Below are 18,953 nucleotides of genomic sequence, written 5' to 3' on the forward strand. Positions count from 1 at the left end.
TTTATGTTTATAGTGTCTACTGTGTGTAAAACCATAGGCCTTAAATACAGTGCCTGGTGGGGTGGAACGTGAATGTTTGGGTGTGAGCAGTGGGCGGCAGCAGCTACTGGATGTCTGCATGCTTGTTGTGTTTGAGTCTGTTTTACTCAGGCTTGACTTAAAGTGACAATATGCAAGATTTAGACTGTTTTTCATTCAAAAAGGAATAAATTATAAATGTCATAAAATAGCAAATACATGTGTTCTCAATGACCAACAGTATTATTTAAATACATATAATCGTCGGGTTAGTAATCATTAAATTATAGTACATTATAGTACTACGGACAGCCGGAGGAGGAGTGTGTATTGCTGCATTTATCGTAATGCCCCTGAAGCTCTCACAGGCGCATACGAAAAATTTTACATACTCCCTTTAAGAGCTAGAAAAAAGATGAAACAGGGAATTCTACTTGCTTTTTTTTTTTTTTTTTAGGAAAATTCACGGGGTTTTTTTTCTTGATTATAGTTAGCTGATTAGAATAGGCAAAAAAAAAAAAGATTGAAAGTTGGTCAGGAAGGACACGAATGCAGCAATTGTAAATCGCTCCTGTTAAGCATTTGCAGCCTGTCAGCTTCTGGCTCATTTTCTTGCACCCCTCGAAAAATTTTGAAACGCAAGAGTCTGCAGAGCCGGCGAAGCTGATGACTTCCGTGGCTCCGTTGGGCCACAAGAAGTCTTTGACGGTCAGCGCCAAGGAACTGTCCATCAACTCTCCTAGTGGCAAGAATCACGACCGTCAATTGTTTATCAAGAACATTCCATCCGTCCGTCGCGCTCTACTGACGACTTTTGGTACACTTTCGTTATCACTGATCAGCCCTGACAAGTTCCTCTAGTTGTACTCAACTGACGTATCTTTCAGGCTCAAAAACTCATCTATTGCATCCATAGGCATCTGTAACCCATTGCATAAAATATCAGATGACAGAAAATTTTACATAAAGGGAAACTAAACCCAAAAATTGTTGTTTCTTTTTTTTTTCACAGAAAAACATTGCAGGATTTTTGGTATTCAGATTTTTTGTGTGATTTTTTTACTGCGTCAGGGTTTGTCTCAAAGTCACAAACATTCTCCAGATGTTGAACTAAATTTATGTGTTTTAAGAGAAGTAGGTGAACGTCTGGCAAAATGATTGGTGAACAAATGAGCTGATGTTCATCTCACAGTGGGATACGGGCTTTAGCAAGTTTGCATTACGGCACTGAGATGTAGTGATGCGAGTAAAAACAGGAAATACAAAGTATTGCAAAAAATGGGACTTTAGATTAGCTTTAAAGGGACAGTGTGTAAGATTTAGACAGTTTTACAAAACGGACAGCAGGAGGTGCTACAGGTGCTGCTTTTACCATTGTCCGTTGCTATAACAAACATGGTCGCCTCTGGAGAAGTCGTCACCCCCAGGTAATATAACTTAATGAAAACTAGACCTCTGATTATATTTAAAACATACTGTTGGTCATTTAATACCGTCATGTTGCACGTGGTATGCGGGCTTCCTCTAATGGTAAAGAATCACTTACTCAGTATAGTAGAGTTGTATTTATTCAATTAGAGTTTTATTGGCTTCTGACTTGTTGGTCTGGCACAAATTGGTAGAAGAGGAGCGCAATGCGAAATGGTAGGTGAACATCTGACACTTTAGAACTCCACTGAGTGTGCCAACAGACGGCAAGCATTGAATCGATCCTATGTTAACAAAGTTTGAGGTGGTGTTTTGTTTGCCACCATAGATCGCCCCCCACCCCCATTTCCTGGACTTATTTTCCCTCATTGCCCTCACTGACCACCTCTGTTTTTGATTTTCTCCTCCTCCCCGCCCCTTCACGTCCCGCTTTCCTTCCTTCCCGCTCTCTCTCTCTTGCTCACTCTCTAAGTGGGGCGTAGGGGGTGGGCTGGGTACTGATCACTTCTTGCTTTCACATCTGGAGCGCCTTGTGGCAATTCTTGCCGGCCGGCCGACGCTTGATCGCACCAGCGGATCGCCGTGTCCTCAGACACGCTCAGGTTTGGACTTTTTCTTTGACTAAAAGTCTATATTTCTTGGCTCCTTTCCTCCCTTGTCTGAATGGCTCTTTGTTTTTTTGCGGAGAGTTGTTTCCTGTCTATGCTGTCTTTTTGCCCCCCGACACCCGCCCTCCCCCTCTGACAAAGTTATTTGTCCGCCACTTGTTTAAAATGCCTTTAACCTCACTCACTCTTGTTTCTGAGCATCATTGTGAAAACTTTCCCCATTTAACTAGAGAAGGCGCCTCTCGTATCACTCATTGTGTGTCTAAGAAATGGTGAGTCATCACATCTGGAGCCCGTCAGGGAAACGTAGTCAAAGTTTAGGCAATCTATTGCACCCATCGGGCATTCTTTGATGAGAAGTTTTACGTTTCTTGTCTTCCGACAGCGAAAGAGAATTTCTCTTATCTAGTGTTGCACTCATGACCACACCAATGAGACCAAGACCTTGTCAAGGCTACAGCATATCAAGACAAAATGGCAGGATCATTTGTTTTTTGATGCATTTCTAAACAGTCATTGCTTATTCTGCGCTCTCAGCACTGGCCCCACCCAAGCAGATAAATATGACTTGCGAGGGTCCTGATGACGATAGCAAGTCCTTGTATCATCCATGCAAGAGTAAATACACGCCGACCTCATTCGCGTCACTGAGTGTTATTTTGGTTCAGAAGTTCTGGAGAAGTTTTGCTCTGAGTCATCCAAATAAACAGCAATTTTTCATTTTTTTAGTTACAATGTTTCACAGGTAGAAAATGCCGGTGGCGAAAATGTGTGTTTGGGGGGGCGCTCCCAGACAATCAATGTCAGTAGTAAATAATTAACCCGCGGGCGGAACTCTTGTTATGAATACTGGTTTCCCACGGGACTGATTTAATGAAAGGAACAGCTTTTAGTGAGTGCGGCCTCTTGACGCTGTTTTGCATTTCAATGTCAGTAAAATACCAGTTTTGGCTCATTTATTCATTCCACTGGGGTAGTCTCTAGCGCTCCGCAACCCTCGTGAGGATAAACAGTTAAAATAATGGATGGACAGTAGCTTTGTGGCCGACCGGCATTAACCAATGTCATGAAGAGGTTGCACCAGCCACACAGTGACGGGTCCGGCTTCAGTAAACGAGACGTTTCACTACTTGGTTAGAAATATTGGTACTATAAAACTCATTTTAATAAGAAATAAATCGCCAGTGTGCCAAATGTGATTTATATGCATATATTTCACAATTGAAAGTTTAAAATATCATAATATGGACTCTTAAAAAAAGTTGAGAAGACCAATCTCAAGGACTACAACACCCACTCTTAACTGACTAACAGGTTCTGAAACATAAAGGGTTAGCCAAGTCACAGAACTTCTCTTTACCCAAAATTATTAGTCTGTACACAATGAATTAAAAGTCTTTTTTTTAAACAGATTAACAAATATAGTTTTTGGTTATTGGACATAAGCTTTTAGTTTGAGGATACAAATCATTGTGCTGACTGAGTGTGTTGGACCACTCACTGGCAGGCAGAAGTCACTTATAAATAATCTTTGTCTTTGTAGGCGGCAGAATCTTCACAGTCATCCCTTGGCACCTGCAACATAGGTGTTCAAAAGAAACCATCCAGTTCAGCCTTCAGAGAAAGTCACCTCAATCAACGGGTGGTGTGCTGAGGCCCACATCGTAGATCCAGAACCTCGCCAACACCCACCAACTTCTGCCTGAAGCAAGACTCAGAGTTGGCAGCACACGGCCGTCACGCCCATCAGGAGCGAACGGGGATGGAGGCCAAGGAGGAACCAGAAAGCGGGCCGGCAGAAGTACCCGAATCAGAAAGACCAAGCGTTCCCCTCAACCACCTGAAGATGATTTTCGAAAAGGGTGAGACGGATCAGGTGAGTCGTCTCCACAAGGATTGGGAACATACTAGAACAGAATTTCTTTGCGCCGCCTCCGGGGTCAGTGCAGCTGTTCTGATTTCAAAACATGTCAACAACTTTGCCTTTGGTTCAGACTGCCGATGGAACAAGTCGCTAATCGGTCACGCTTAGACTCAATCAGTTTGTTGTCAAAAGAGCCTCGGAGGCATCACACTCCTCGTCACATGCTGCGCTCGCCTCTCGTCGGCCTTTGTCCGAATGGAAAGGGGGCTAATGCTTGAAAATCTCAAATTGGAACAATCGCACGGAACATAAAGTGATTATGGTACATTAGCGATCTAGTTTAGGATGAAATATGAGTTTTATTTATTTTTGCTACCAATATTTCTAAGCAGGAAGTGAAACATCTTCGTGACTGAAGCCACGCCACATGTGGTTGCAACGCCCCCTTCGTGATGTTGTTCTTAAGCCGAAACAACAACAACAAAAGTGAATGTTGTAGCGACTACTAATGGGAATCAGAGGCGGTTCGAATGAAGAAGCGAAAACAGGCGTTTTACTGAAATTGAAATGAACTGGAGTCGCCAACAAAGCAAAAGTCATGTCAAGAGACCACAAACAAAATCAATCCTCATAACAACCCCATAAAAAGAGGTACACATTGGAGCTCGGTCACATGTCCACACAATGAGCACTCATCATTAATGTGGTCACTCCTTATTATGTCAACGAAGGCGACGAGCACTTGAAAGCATTTGAGGTCCGGCATGTGCGCCTTTAAGCCATCACGTGTCATCATAGAGGATATGACGCCACCTGATGAGTGTGCTTGGCAACGGCTGGCCAACAGTCGAGCGCAGCTGCGTGGACGGGTCAATTCCAAGCAAGTGAGTATGGACTCCATTTAAAAAAAAAAGCCAAAACCTACTTTGGATTGAGAATCGTTGCAGAGCAGAAAGTTGGGAAAATGCTACCTAGTCAGTGCTTGAAAATCAGCATGGGTTCATATCATCTTGACAGAAAGCTTGGAGTGAAGATAGGCCATGCCTCGGAATGCTGGCTTGTTCACTCATGTGACCTTTTTTTCCGCTTTTATCTTTGGATCAGGAATGTCTTTGTATTGAGTTCACCACAACGGCAGCCTGCTTAGACATGATCAGCAGTAGTCGAATCAAAACACATGACATGACTTGTGGGAAAAAAAAAAAAAACATTGAATATGTTGCAAAAAATTTCCTTGCTGTTGGCTTAAAAACGTTAATGCAAAAGTGCGTCAATTTTGCCTGCCATACATTTGTTACATAGTGTTGAATCGGCCTGGTTTTTGTGGATTACTGTCCTGGTGAGATTGAACATGTAATTCATATCGCTGGTGAACCTCTTTCTGACTTTGTGAATGTTTTCTCATCTGTTTTATTTCTCTTATAGAAGTTGTTACCTTCCTATTAGTTAACAAGATATTATTGCATGACATTCATTGTATGTGGCCTGTTTTGATAATGGAATATTTCTAACCACTCTTGTCATTTTTATTGTGCACGGTGGAGATAATACGAGAATAACTCCAGAGGATCTCCTAATATCTATGAAAAATGTGCATGTGGTCAAGGTGGAAGTTGCCATGAAAAATTGGCACCAAAAAGTTCTAAACTGTAATTGTACTTTTTTTTTAAACTGATTTCACACAAAAAAATAGTTCTTTTATTTCTGTGCAGTTTTAAGTCCACAGTTGGATATTGACGGAATGACAACTTTTAAATCCCTTAAATAGGCATATGGTAATATTCGCTTGGCACAAGTTGGCTGTTGTATGAGCGCACCACTTGGATGATGTAGTCCACAAGTGCAGCCTTGTTAAAAGTAGCTTTATTGCATACTTGCCTGATTATGAAGCGCTGAAGGCGCAAATGAAAGGATGTGAGCGAGGGTGCAGAGGCTCGCACCATGGCCCCCGCTGTGTTTCATTGTTAGCATCGTGACATCATGCTGCTTGTTGATGACATCATCTGATCTTCAAGCAATGCTTACCTCATCAGTCACGTGTGCCATCCCTAAACACACAAGCACACTTGAAACCTCCCCCTCCACTTTTGGTTACCCCTTTAATCCGGCCGCCTCCCTCTGACGCTTATCCAAATAGGCCCCTACCTCATCCCCATCCTTCCTGTCCCCGCACGACGACGCCCTATTGTCAGGCCTGGAAAGAAAAGCGGCTCTTTAGCCATCTGGGTTGGATGTATGAAATGCCAGGGAGGCCTTCTCCGCTGGCTGAAAACTCCACATTTTGGTCCAATCAGATTTCAGACCATGTCTTGCCATGCTCACCTACTCGTCAACTTAGCCTTTTCTTTAGCCAGTACAATTTCAGAGAGCTAGCTAGCCCATAACGCTAACACTTTTCTGTCTCCTGTTTAGTGTGAAAAGTAAAACTTAGGAGTAGGAGAACACACCTGTTGCATTCTGCTCAGTAATACATTTGATCATAAGGATCTCTGACCTTTTTTTTATAAACACCTTACTTGATTTACAATGAGATATAGAAGTGATGGTTTACATAACTGTTAGAAAGCTATTATGCTATTAATTCAGGTAAAAGGTGTGCTGAAAACCTGAGGTCAAAATCTTGTTTAATTTGTTTTCTATGATTTTTTTGTTTAACCCCATAGCTCCAAGAACCCCTATTTTGAGGAAAGATGTGTAAAAAACTTTTGCAGTGCAATGTTCAGTTTTATTCTGTATTCCACGGCTCAAAAGAGTGAATTTAGCTTAGAAATTCAACCAACATCACGTTCTGGCTTGGTACAAAGGCTTGACAATGAAGATTCAATTTCCAAAACGAAGCGTGTGAGATTTGTCAAGTCATTCACCTAGTTCAAGACCCACGTAAAATCAAGTCTTTCATAAGTTTGAAGCAAGCAAGTTTCAAGTCCTAAAATTGGTCCCCCAGCTTGTACGGTAGTTTAGCCCTGACTTTTGGAGCTCATTCGGCATCATGGAACCCTCCTGCAAACGTTTCTGATTACGCCCCCTTAAACCTCCCCTGTTTATCCCACAAACCATCAAGTATGAGCCCCCACCCCCGAGCCCCCCGCTGCACCTGCTCCCCATCTCCATCGCCTCCCACCCTTTCGCCGAGGCCCCCCGGGGGCCCTGCTTCAGCCCTCATCCCCTCTCAGTCTGCGCCTGGACCCGTCAGAGCTGAGCACCGCCTTGTCAGAGCGTCCGCGCCGGCTTCTCCGTCAATCCGCCTCAATTGTTGGTTCTCTTCACAAGAGGTAGCTAACATATGCATTTTTGCTTTTCTTTCTCTTTGCCCTTCTTGATGTCTTCCAAGTTGTTGTCTTCATCATGAAAAGCTGTCTCTCAAAGTTGCCTTCATCGGAGGAAGTCTAGGAGTGCTTCTTTGGCACCAAACATTGTGGCCGGTGCTGAGTTGAATGTTTTCCTTCCTTGTCTTTGTTTTTGAAAGGCTCAATGTGAAGTCGGCTTTATTGAGTGGTGGGTAAGAGAGATTGCATGTTTCAATCCAGACGGGGGCTTGGACGGCATCAAGGTTAGCGGCAGATTCTTTGTCTGGATCATTGAGCTACCCTGCTGAAAGCCCGCCTGCGTGTGTGTGTGTGAGTGTGCGTGTTTACATCGGGCTGGCCACATGTTTACACCCCCTCTTCGTGTGTCTGGGATACCCCCCCCCCCCCCCCCCCCCCAAACATCTGTTGGTCCCTCCCATAAGCTTCCCCCTCGGCCTGTGCAACATAATCCACCCATGGGGATTGATTCAATACCACGGAGGTGGTTTGGGGCTGAAGTGAAGCGGGACATATCTAACACACATTTTTGGTCTCTGTGTTTCATACTTGGTTGCGAATAAATTGCTGAAATTGCTAACAATTAATTCAAAGTGAATGCTGTAGTTTCTGCCAATTTTTGACATTCTTACACCTAACACTGGTAACCAGGTCAGGGTGTCCCCAGCCTACTCCCTGAAGCCAGCTTGGATAGGCACCAGCAAGCCTGTGACCCTTGTGAGGATAACCGGCTCTAGTTAATGAATGGATGGATCTTCTGCACCAAACATAATCGTTCTGCAAGAAAATGATAAAACTCCCCTCAGCAAGGCTCAAGGTGTATTTTGGTTTGGAAATATAGCCATCACAATAACCCAATATGACTCAATAACTCAACTATTTCATAAGAAATTGAATCGCCATTGTGCCAAATATGATGCCTAATCATTTATATGCCAATATTTAACAGTGGAAAGTTAAAAATAAGCACAATATAGGTCTTTTAACTGCTTGAATAAAGTTGAAATTGATAAGAATAGACATTTCCAAATCTTGTGGGGTTTCATGATTTGACTTCAAATATACAGCATAGAAGCAGAGACATGTGCGGTGTGTTTTGTCTCGTGCTGATCAGACTGGTTTGTCTGTCGGGCTTTCTGAGCTCATTAAGGGGATTAATGTGGTGGGGAGACTAAGACACACACACACACACACACAACAGTGGCTTTGAGGTAACCTTTTCTGAACGTGACATAGCACGTTGCCACATGAAGAGTGTGTGTCATGCAGGACACACTGACAAGCGATTTTTTCCTCACTGGCTTGTGTTTAATTGCCTCTTATATTCTTTTCCTGCTCTTTTCGTCACAGCTGTCTCAAGAACAGCCAAGCGGAGGAAACAGTGTTAATACAGCCAGTATGGAGCAGCTTCTGGGGGGTATGTACTCCGACTGTGCTTAAAAAGCTCCACCTAAATGCTAAATACCACACTTGGGTCCATTTCACAGAGAGTGCGGGTGTATCGGATGGTGTGACATCTATCCAGCTATTCTTTAAAGTTAACATTTTTTGTTCTTCACTGCAAAGCGGACTGGAGTAGCTCATGATTTTTCTTGGCACATCTATAGATCATTCCCTCTTTTTCCCGTTTTTTAAGGTAATTGGGATAAAGACGACATCACACACCAATTTTAAAAGATGACAAACCCCAGCAATAGCGGGTAGTGTTAAAGAGGTTCTGATAATATTCCAGAAAACGAGAAAAGACCTGGTTGACAAAATTTGCCCCGATTAACAGTTTGACCACAAAAGAAGAAAGTGTAACAAGCAGAATCTTTTCCTTTTACTTTGAATGTCGTATCTTGTGTTTGGATCAGACGGAAGTCTCGCAGAGTCGACTCCTCTACGAGACAGAATGGCTCTCTACCAGGCAGCCATCTCCAAACAGGAGGTCACCCCGGTCAGTCGGAGTACTATAAATATTCCCAAAAATCCACGGAGTTAATTACTTCGTGAAAAAAAAAGACCATTTAATAATAGGAGTCATTTGTCCCTGTCAGACTGATCTGCAAGAAACATTTGGTGGCAAACAGAAGGAGAATGTCCCACCCTACTCCTTGGACATGGTGAGCTCAGCATGAAGCAGGATACGACGAGGACTTTTGGATCATCAACATGTGACACAAATTGTTCTCTCATTACAGAGTCCAGAGTCTGAGGCACTAAACAACAGAAAAAGTTTTAATGCAGAGAACAACGGTAATGTATTTACTGGCGCCATTCACTTAAAAAAAAAAAAAAAAGATAAACTGCACCACTCAGTTTTCAATTTGTCTGTTGCCTACTGCTGCCACAGGTCCTGGCAATCTTGCTTCCTGTTCTCCAGCCAAAACTCCGAGGGTGAGTCTTTCACACGCATTTATACACACAGACACACTCCCCTCACATTGGTGTGTCTTTAACTGTATATCCTGTGCAGAATTTTTGTCTACCCGTGCGGGAAGCGTGCGTGTCCTGTCAGAAGACTGTGTACCCTCTGGAGAGGCTCGTAGCCAATCAGCAGGTCTTTCACAGCGCTTGTTTCCGCTGCTGCCACTGCAACACCAAACTCAGGTGAGGAGGCAGTACACATTTGTGCCTCACTTTCATTGTTGGATTCATTAGGACTATCTTGTCATATTGGTTGCTAGCTTTGGTTTGATCAAAGCCATTTTCAGAGCTTGTAGGCAAGCCTTCTTTCATTTACGATTGGCATACAATCAAGAAACCCGCTCGAATGCACACAAGATGCAAACCAACATCTAAAATGCCATTTGAATTACAGTTCTACAGGTTTTCATCCTTCAGTGTTCCATAGCTAAAAGAAACATAACACCTCCATCTGAGCGACACTTCCCATTTAATAGAATTAGCGACTACTAGGCCCAAGATTTTCATACTTAAAAAAAGTTGATGTGATAGAACATTTGCATACTATTGAAATGTATAGCTGTTTTTAAAAATGAGAACTAATACACACTGTACCTTTAAGCCACACTTTACATTATGTATGCACTGTCCATTTAATTATTTCTTTAGTTTACCACTAGAGGGAGCTAACCAGTCACACGTTGACGTATCAACATGGGCAATTATATATTTATGTATTAGGGGTGTCCTATGCAACTTTTTCATCATGGATGCGATTCCCATATTGTAGCCTAGAGCGCTTTCCAATTCCAATATGGATCTAATATTATATCAGAACGACTGATACATGCTTCTAAACATTTTCTAGTACCAAATGTTAGAGACTTGATTAAGTAATACTATTCAAACGTTCAACAGACAACAATAGCAATGGTAGGTACTGTATTCCAGATGAAAGATTTTGGATGTACAGTAGAACTGGTCTACAACAAAATCAGTTGCACTCCTCAGCACGGAGTCCAAACTGAACACATTTTGTGCAACGCGTATCTTCCTGAATTTTTTTACGAACGGACAACATCTTCGAGTCCTCACACGTTTTTGCTATATATACATAATGTATATATACATAATGTTTATTTTTTTGTCCTCTCGCCATCTAGTTTGCTCAACTACGCCTCCCTGCACAACAACGTGTATTGCAAGCCGCACTTCTGCCAGCTCTTTAAGGCCAAGGGCAACTACGACGAGGGCTTCGGCCACCGGCCCCACAAGGAGTTGTGGGAGAGCAAAGGCGAGGCAGGAGAGATGAACACGCCTCCACCGACGACTTTGCCGCATGTCACCAAGAGCCCCTCTTCTCTCGGCTCTGAGCTGGTGAGCCCTAGCGTGGAGGAGTCTCCGCTGGCCAAGGTCAACGTCCTGACCGCCACCATGGAGGCCCTGGGACAAGCAACCCCAGAGAAAAGCGAAAAACCGGCGGAGGCGCGCAGGTTGAAAATCTCTTGGCCGCCACTACCCGAAGGCAACGGCTGCCAAAGTGGAGCCGTGACAGCCGCCGACCCAAGCGGCAAGCCCATCCGAGCCAAATGGCCCCCGGAAGACAACGACGACAACTCCTCTTCCTCCTCGCCACCCGGGCAGGGCAGAGAAGCTTCCTGTCTGCGCAGGAGCTCCTCCTTGAAGGAGCGCTGCATGGCCTTCACACTGGCGGGCCAAGCTGCCGCCGCCAAGTCCCCGGGCAGGAAGCCGCAGCCCGAGGGGCCGTCGCCAGACGACCGCAGGCCCAGCAGTGGAGAAGAGGCGGAAGACATGCCAGAGAAGGATGTCCACGACGCGGCCAAGGCAGAAGACGAGCTAGAGCACCATCTCAGCCACGATGAGGTCAGAGAAGTCGGTCCAACTCTCCCGGAGGAGCCCATGGAGCACAAAGAAGAAGAGGTGAGAGGCAAGAATTCGTCCGAGGACGACGAGGTGGAGGCTAGTCGCTCGCCACAGGATGTGGGCTACTGGGAGGGCGAGGAGCAGGAGGCGCTGACCGAGGAGCAGGAAGCGCTGACCGTGGAGGAAATGATCAAGCAACATCGTTACTATGACGAAGAAGATTTCTGAATTGAGCTGATGTCCTAGCCCGCAAGTTTCAGGTTGAACGTGACCAACTTCTTCCATCTGTGCCTCTTTTACATTCAAAGCCGTTCCATCTTTATCTTACTCTCCTTTTTACGTGAAACCTATTTTAACTTTGCCCCAGTTAGAATCATTTTAGACATACAGTAAAGGCCCAAGGACTGGAATGTATTTTACATGACCTTTTCTGACCAGAATTTGACTGTTTTGTGCCACTGCAGCTTGCTGCATTTCGTTGTAAATTACCATGACACCAAAAGCGCTAAGAAACCAGAACCGACCAAGCCCTTCAATTTTTTACTATTTTTAAAACCTTTGTTTAATTTTATTACTATTCAGTATGTTCATGTTGGAAAATTCTAAACCACGACTGGATAATCTGATTCTGATATTTTTTAAGGCCATGACTCGCTATTTAAATAAAATATGTACAAAATATCTGAGATGTCGTTTCTCTTAAAGTTGAATAACAAAAGGTAATTTTAAGGTGTCTTTAAAAATGTGTAGGGTATGAGGGGATCATTAAGTACTCATCCACCATCAAAAATGATTTCCCCCCAAACTTGGCTGATAGTTGATGTGCACATCTGTCAATTTCATCATTTACCATTTCAACAAAAATTCACCATCACAGTCGTTGACAATTAAAGTTCTGTGTACGTGTGCATGGTTTTGGACTGTGCGAAGATACAGCGAGATAGTCTTACAGTATTGTAGACTTTGGCTCCATGCCCACTTTTAGTTTTTCCAAGAGTCCAGAATGGATTCAATGCATCTTATAAAGAATGATGATGTATGGTCGTGACTAGGCCATTTTATGGTGTGGACAGGCACTATAGGGAGAACGAGAGCTATGACATATCACTAAAGTTACTCTGCAATAGATCTAAGCATTAAGCGGGCCCGAAACTCGATTTAGGGTAAAGGAAATTTGATTAAGAGGCCTGTGTGAGGCAGTGATTTCATTGATCACAAGTGACAAAGGTGATTTCAGTTGATCACAATTGGTAAAGGATTTAACTACATAAAAAGCAACTTAATCATCAAATAAATTACAGACAAAATAATAAAATCTGGGAAAATCTCAATGAATGTACTGTCCCTTTAGACATACTATAAGACAAACTGAACCGTATGTTTAACTCATCATGCAAGATAAATGTCTGCATAACACAACCTTGACAAACATGTTCGTGCAAGCACCTGTAGACTACTGAAACTGGCAAACAGCGACTCCCTGATTACTTACTTTATTACTTTCACACTTATTTTCAGACGCATGAATGACTTTTAGGACACGGAAATCAATTTAGGAAGATGATGCTCTAATCCAGGGATGTCAGAGTTGGGTCCTTGACAGCCCCTATCTGTCCTGTTTTCAATGCACTTCAACAACGCACAAGATTCAAATTATTAGCTTGTAGGCAAACTTTGCAGATGCTTGATAAAAATCAAGATCATTTGAATCCAGTGCCTTGGAGGAAGGAATATATGCAAAACAGGGTGTATAGGGACTGTCTAGGGCCAGACTTGGTCATTCCAGCTTTAATCCACGAAAAATGAATCTTCATGCTGAAAGTGAAAACTTTATTGGAAAGTTTTGTTGTGCAGAGGCTTCGCTTGTAATCATACCAACGTGTGCAACATGTTCCACAAGTATGTACTCCGTCACTGGGGGGCGCCCTCTGCCGTACAAAGCTTCTCGAAGCTGTGAGGGCCTCACAGACGTTTAGCTATTTTTTCTTGGTCAAAGAGTCAAATGAAACAAAGCAGAGCAAGGGTGTCGGACCTCTGCTGTGACAGCTGACAGAGAGTGCCGCATTGGATTTACAAGCTGGTGTTGGCGTCAAGGTCGCCTGATGAGGCGCTGTGAAGATGACGATGACATTTACAAGCCAATGGAAGCCTTAAAAAAGCCACCTGCACAGTCTCCAATGTGGTGTGAATACTCTTGTTTTCAGATAACCGCCGAGGAGGGTGCAGAATATGGCAGGAGGTGTGAACAAACCACCGGAGATCATGTTGAAGGAGAAGAGTGTAGAAGGCACAGTTGACATATGATTGGAATAGAATTACGGATCCACTCAAGGTCCCTGCAGCCAAGGATGTGATGGAAACAAATTCTTGTCAGTGCATCTAGTTTCTTTTAATTAGCTTTTCTCACTGGCCATGTCTCCTATCACTACTAAAGGATGGCGCAAACCACCACTAGAAGGAGCATTGCTACCAAGCAGCGCCATTCTCAAGCTAACTCATGGAATTCTATTGTTGAAGCATTGTTCGTTAGTTTAAGGACACTATTAGATGTGTAAGTATGTATAACATTATGTGTGTGAACTAAATGTTATTTAGAGTTTGTTAAAGTTAATTGGTGATGGCTAATGCAAATGCTAATTGCGACTGCTAACTGGTTAGCATAGGCACGTTTTGTTGGCGTTCATTCATAAAAATTAAACATAATAAATAATGAGTAGGTATATCCACTCCATCTCAAGTTCAACCCTAGTAAATATTTAAAAAAAAAAAAAGAATCAACTAATGTCCAAACTAATTTTAAAAAATGGAAGCGGCAGGGAGTGGCCATTTCACGTTAGAATAATATGTAGGATAATTTTGATTCAATAGTGTAAGACCCACATTTAATGTGAATCTTCAAGAACATCTTCAAGAACTTGTGGCGGCCAAATACAAGGAGTAACCTTGCGCTTTACGTATTGCCTGGGTGTGATGTCAGTCAACACCATTTTATGCTACGTGCCTCACTAAGTTGGCCAAGTGATCAAATATTATCTAGCTGTTGTGAAAAGAACATCAAGACAATTTTTAACATTCATACAAAAGGGCTTCTTTCCAACTCGCAGAACAAACACAGACTCCCTAAAACAACAAGTCAAGTGTGTGTCTTGCTTTTCAAACTTTTCATGTGCCACCCACTTGAAAGGAGAGGCTTAGTTGCTATTGTGAGACAAACTGTCGTCATGCATTTGCAACAATAACATCAAGGTGGTGATACGGCACACAGACGGACTATTACATACACGCACGCACAAGCACAAACACACTCGCGCACAATTGTGGCCCGATGCACCTTGGACACCTTCGCACACGTGCGGCCGCGCCCGCTAACCAAGACCTCGTATGTCAGGGAACAGTGCATTGAGGCCAACGAGTTGTACTGAGCAAATGTTGACAAATGGAAGGATTTTCTGTTCTCACCCACTTGGATTTCAGGAGAACATGCGCTCACATCAACTCTGTGACCCTTATGGCTTGCAAATGCCAACGTGCGGCCAGCTGATGAGTTTCACCAAACAGAATATTTGATGTTGACGGAACATAAGTCAGTATCATGCCCTTATGACGACCTTCATTTGAACCCATTATACAGTAGAAATGAAATACAATTGAAGAATAAAGCATGTACTGACACTCTAAAGCCCTTATCCCACCGAGGAATGGTCATTTAGTACAATTGGCTAAGCTAGCAAAATGCACGTTCACATCAGAGATTGTCAGGATTCATTCAAGGTCGCATTTATATGCAATATGTTTGTCAGATGTTTGCCGTTATTTTTCATTGTAGGAAAAGTTTGAATGTGTTCAAAATTCCCCTGGCACAAGAAAGTACAGGTGAACATTTGGCGAGCATTTTTTCCAACATATTCCACCTAAAGCAAATTCCTACAAGAATGCAACATCTGCCTTTGAAAACACTCGGAATTGTTCACTTCTCAGTTGGATGCACTATCACCGCGATTTGTAAAACGCACGCATGCACACACACCCACACGCTCACGCATTGGTGCTGGACTAAGAACTTAAAAGAAGTGGTTTTAAATTTTCAAAAGTGCTAATGGAGGTTTGCAATTTTTAAAGTAAGGATGTGAATACACAAGCTCTGCTCATCCTATTCCATTTGAAGCCATTAGGTATGAAAATAACTTCCCACAATAACTGTGAAACAAATTGTTTGGAAGAACTTAACCCGCAATCAGATTTGGCCAGTAAGAGATGGCCTAATTGTCTTTGGTAAACATTGGATGGTTTGTTGGTCACAAGCTTCAGCTGCGAGCGTTGAGTCAGAGCATATGACTCATTGTCGTTATGTCGGCGAAAGTGATAAAGGTAAGAAAGCTTGCAGGGGAGCACTCTGCTCACTGCTTATTTATGACAGGGCACAAAGGTGAACCTGACTCACTAAAGAGCAAAACCAAGACATCACGCAAGATGATACTTCCCAGAACGACACCAAAAAACTCAAACAGCTACAAACGTTGCTTAACTGCCAGCAATGTGAACGGTGGACAAGTCAATGACGAAAATTAAATGAGATCCAGTACCCAAGAAAAACTGTCGCGAAATATAACAGATTACAAGCAATACAAAGGTCTCAGTCAAACGTGAAGATTGCACTGAAAATTTTTGTTCTCTTGGGGATCCCTGTCCCAATATTCTGCTGGAGTATTTGTGATGACCAGTGTGTGTGCCAGGGTCTGACCTGCTGAGTATGTAAGTATAAAAAATAAATGTACATGACATAATAACACATATAAGAAGTCCTATCAGCTGGAATTAGAAAGCAAAACTGCTTGGGGCACAAAAGTACTTCTTTCTGTTCTGGGGTTACCAAAATGGATGGACTGATGGAGGAGACTGCGTAATGATGTCATCTGCCCCAAGAATTCTAGCATTCACAAGCATTCACTGCATATTGAACAAACACAAAAAGGAGACATAAAAACATAGTGGTATGAGGTCCAGGCATCATGTATTTGCGAAACCTGTTTCCAGAGCCTATTTTCTTTTATCGCAATGGCAAAAAAATTCAACACTTGCATGTGAAAAAATGTCACTTGCGAATGATATCCCTTTGCTCTAGCGTTTCCATTGAGGTTTACTGTCACAATTCTTGAAAATGTAAACTAAAAAATAGTAATTACAGTACTTTGAAAACCACTTAGTGACAATGAACACTTTTATTTACATCCTGAGTATAATTTACAAAAAAACACAGCCACAATGTGTCACAGAAATGCTGCACTGGCTTGGAAAACTGGATTGGGATCTCAATTTTCAGCTCTTTTTGCCGCAGTCATATGATACGGCCAACATATGCATTACTTGTCACCACTCCAAAAAGTATCTGCATGAAGTTCTTGGAATTTCTGAGAACTTCTATGAAAGTCTCATCTGCGCAGAGGGAGCCGTGGCTCTTGGTTTGAAGTAGCTGGATCATAGCTCGCTCTTTCACCCGCTCATGTCAAAGCCCATCTCACATAAGCCACTTGCATCATTCTCATCTCAACCAAATAAGATTGATGGGGGCCGCCCACACGGTTGCCAAAGCAGACATGCCGCATCTAGCGGCAGACCTTTGGGACCAAGCTGGTAAGGGTCGCCCATCACTCAGCGGCAGTCTCGTCCGCAGTGACATCCCATTGTGTTAATCCCTTTTAATTTGCATAAGCAGATGGCGAGTCAAATAAGTTTTCTTTTTCCTGGAACCAACATAGCTTTTTAAGAACCATACAGTGGTACACAACGCTCTCATGAAAAGCTGCCGATGAGAAGTTGAGAGCTCGACCTTGTCAACTCCACAGGCATTCTAGAAATTAGAGCAGACTGTGTGACTGTTGAAGAAAGAAAATCCAAAACAAACTGCAAACTTGTGCACCCAATTCTTGTTTTTAAACATCACTTAAGATGGGTGTTGTCCAATCTGGAAAAGGAACAGCTCAAATAAATCATTAAAAGTCACCATTTAATGAGAGTCACGTCCATACAGAACAACTGGATTGTCATAAAGATCTTTGCCAAAGAATGACGAAAAATACGCAGAACGCAGCTGTGGACGTTCCGGTGCTTGTGTGCTCCTGCCGCTCTCACAAGGCCGACAGCAGCATTCAGTAGCTCATCATTTACTGATGCCCTGATTGGCAGGTAGCGGTTCTTACAAATGACTGATCATGTGTTAGCACAAAGGGCCAAGACTCAAAATGTAGTCAAATGAAATGACTGTCATTTTTTATTAAACTCTCTACTTGACTCTGGTACACTATTTTTGCCTTCATTTCTCAATTAGGAATGATTTTTGTATCAGATTAGACATGGAGGTTTAGGGGAATAAAAGATTTGACACTACTGTATATACTTTAAGATGAAGCGATAGACGGGACTGCAATTTAATGTAACAGTTGATTCTTTCCCACAACTAACGACGCATTGAAAAGAGTTATGGTCAAATGATCACATACCTGGAGGCACATCTTTTACTTGTGGAAACAAAGAATGAAAAGAAATCTTTCATGGTCAAAAAGAAAAGTGGTGTCTTGCCAATTTGCTGACTGATAATTGGCTTGTCATGTTGCTGTCTCTGGCAAGATGACATGAGTCCTGTCATCTGAAGCTCTTTTTCATCACTGAAAACATCTTCTCACCTTGCAGAAGTCCCCGACATCTGTTGACTTGACTTGAAGACTGGATACGAAAAAGGTGAAGAACTTTCCCATTCAAGTGGCATATTTACGAAAGGATCCTGAGGTATATTCAGCTTAACTGCATATACCAATAAAGAATACTCTAAACTTTGCCTGGGCGAATAGTGAAGGCTTCACGGTCCTGTCAGTTTGGACTTGAGAACAAATTATGGTTATATATATATATATATATATATATATATATATATATATATATACACACACACACACTGTATGTACAGATATTTGATCTCCATGGGAAACTTTGTTGGTAAAGTCAATGAAATCAAAGTGCTGAATCATGAAACAGATTGTAAAAAAGTCTCAAAAGCCACAAGGCATTTTATAATGGTACAGGGCAGCCTGAATTTCCACACAGAAAAAGTTCTCAATATATCAACTCAGTAGTGGATTAGGCCAGATGTAAATAAATTACAAACGCGGCTTATACAAAGACAAGTGTGGAGGGAAAGTTGTGCATTTTATGTTTGTGCGTGCCCACGCAACCTTGCCAGGCAGGACTGAGGTCGTGCAGGCGACCGATGCAGCTCTGGTTTTGGAACCCTGGGCTCATACTCCAGACCATAACAGAAACCATGTGACATTAGCTGCTGATCAGGCTGCAGTGAGCACAAGAACAAAGTGGATGTGTCGGAGAACGCTGGCAAAGACACGAGATAAAAAAACTTGTTTGTCGTAGGGCTGACAAAGTGAAGCAAATGTCCACTAGCTAGGTTGC

The 18,953-nt window shown here is 42.7% G+C and overlaps 1 protein-coding gene across 3 annotated transcripts; it reads left to right on the forward strand.

Moving 5' to 3' along the window:
* Positions 1-1,880: 1,880 nt before the first annotated feature.
* lima1a (LIM domain and actin binding 1a) lies at positions 1,881-12,176 on the forward strand. 3 transcript variants are annotated; one of them, XM_088408904.1, is made up of 9 exons: positions 1,881-2,048; positions 3,598-3,930; positions 8,574-8,640; positions 9,080-9,162; positions 9,263-9,328; positions 9,407-9,461; positions 9,559-9,602; positions 9,682-9,815; positions 10,775-12,176. In XM_088408904.1, the coding sequence occupies exons 2-9, from the start codon at positions 3,817-3,819 to the stop codon at positions 11,721-11,723; spliced, it is 1,512 nt and encodes a 503-aa protein (XP_088265030.1). In that variant the 5' UTR covers positions 1,881-2,048; positions 3,598-3,816; the 3' UTR covers positions 11,724-12,176. The 3 variants fall into 3 exon arrangements, with proteins under 3 accessions (XP_088265030.1, XP_088265031.1, XP_088265029.1); XM_088408905.1 differs by lacking the exons at positions 1,881-2,048; positions 3,598-3,930 and adding an exon at positions 4,711-4,802; XM_088408903.1 differs by lacking the exons at positions 1,881-2,048; positions 3,598-3,930 and adding an exon at positions 6,791-7,190.
* Positions 12,177-18,953: the final 6,777 nt, after the last annotated feature.

This window comes from Hippichthys cyanospilos, chromosome 2, assembly GCF_059441005.1.
Source record: "Hippichthys cyanospilos isolate Australia breed blue-spotted pipefish chromosome 2, RoL_Hcya_1.0, whole genome shotgun sequence".
Classification (NCBI taxonomy): Eukaryota; Metazoa; Chordata; class Actinopteri; order Syngnathiformes; family Syngnathidae; genus Hippichthys; species Hippichthys cyanospilos.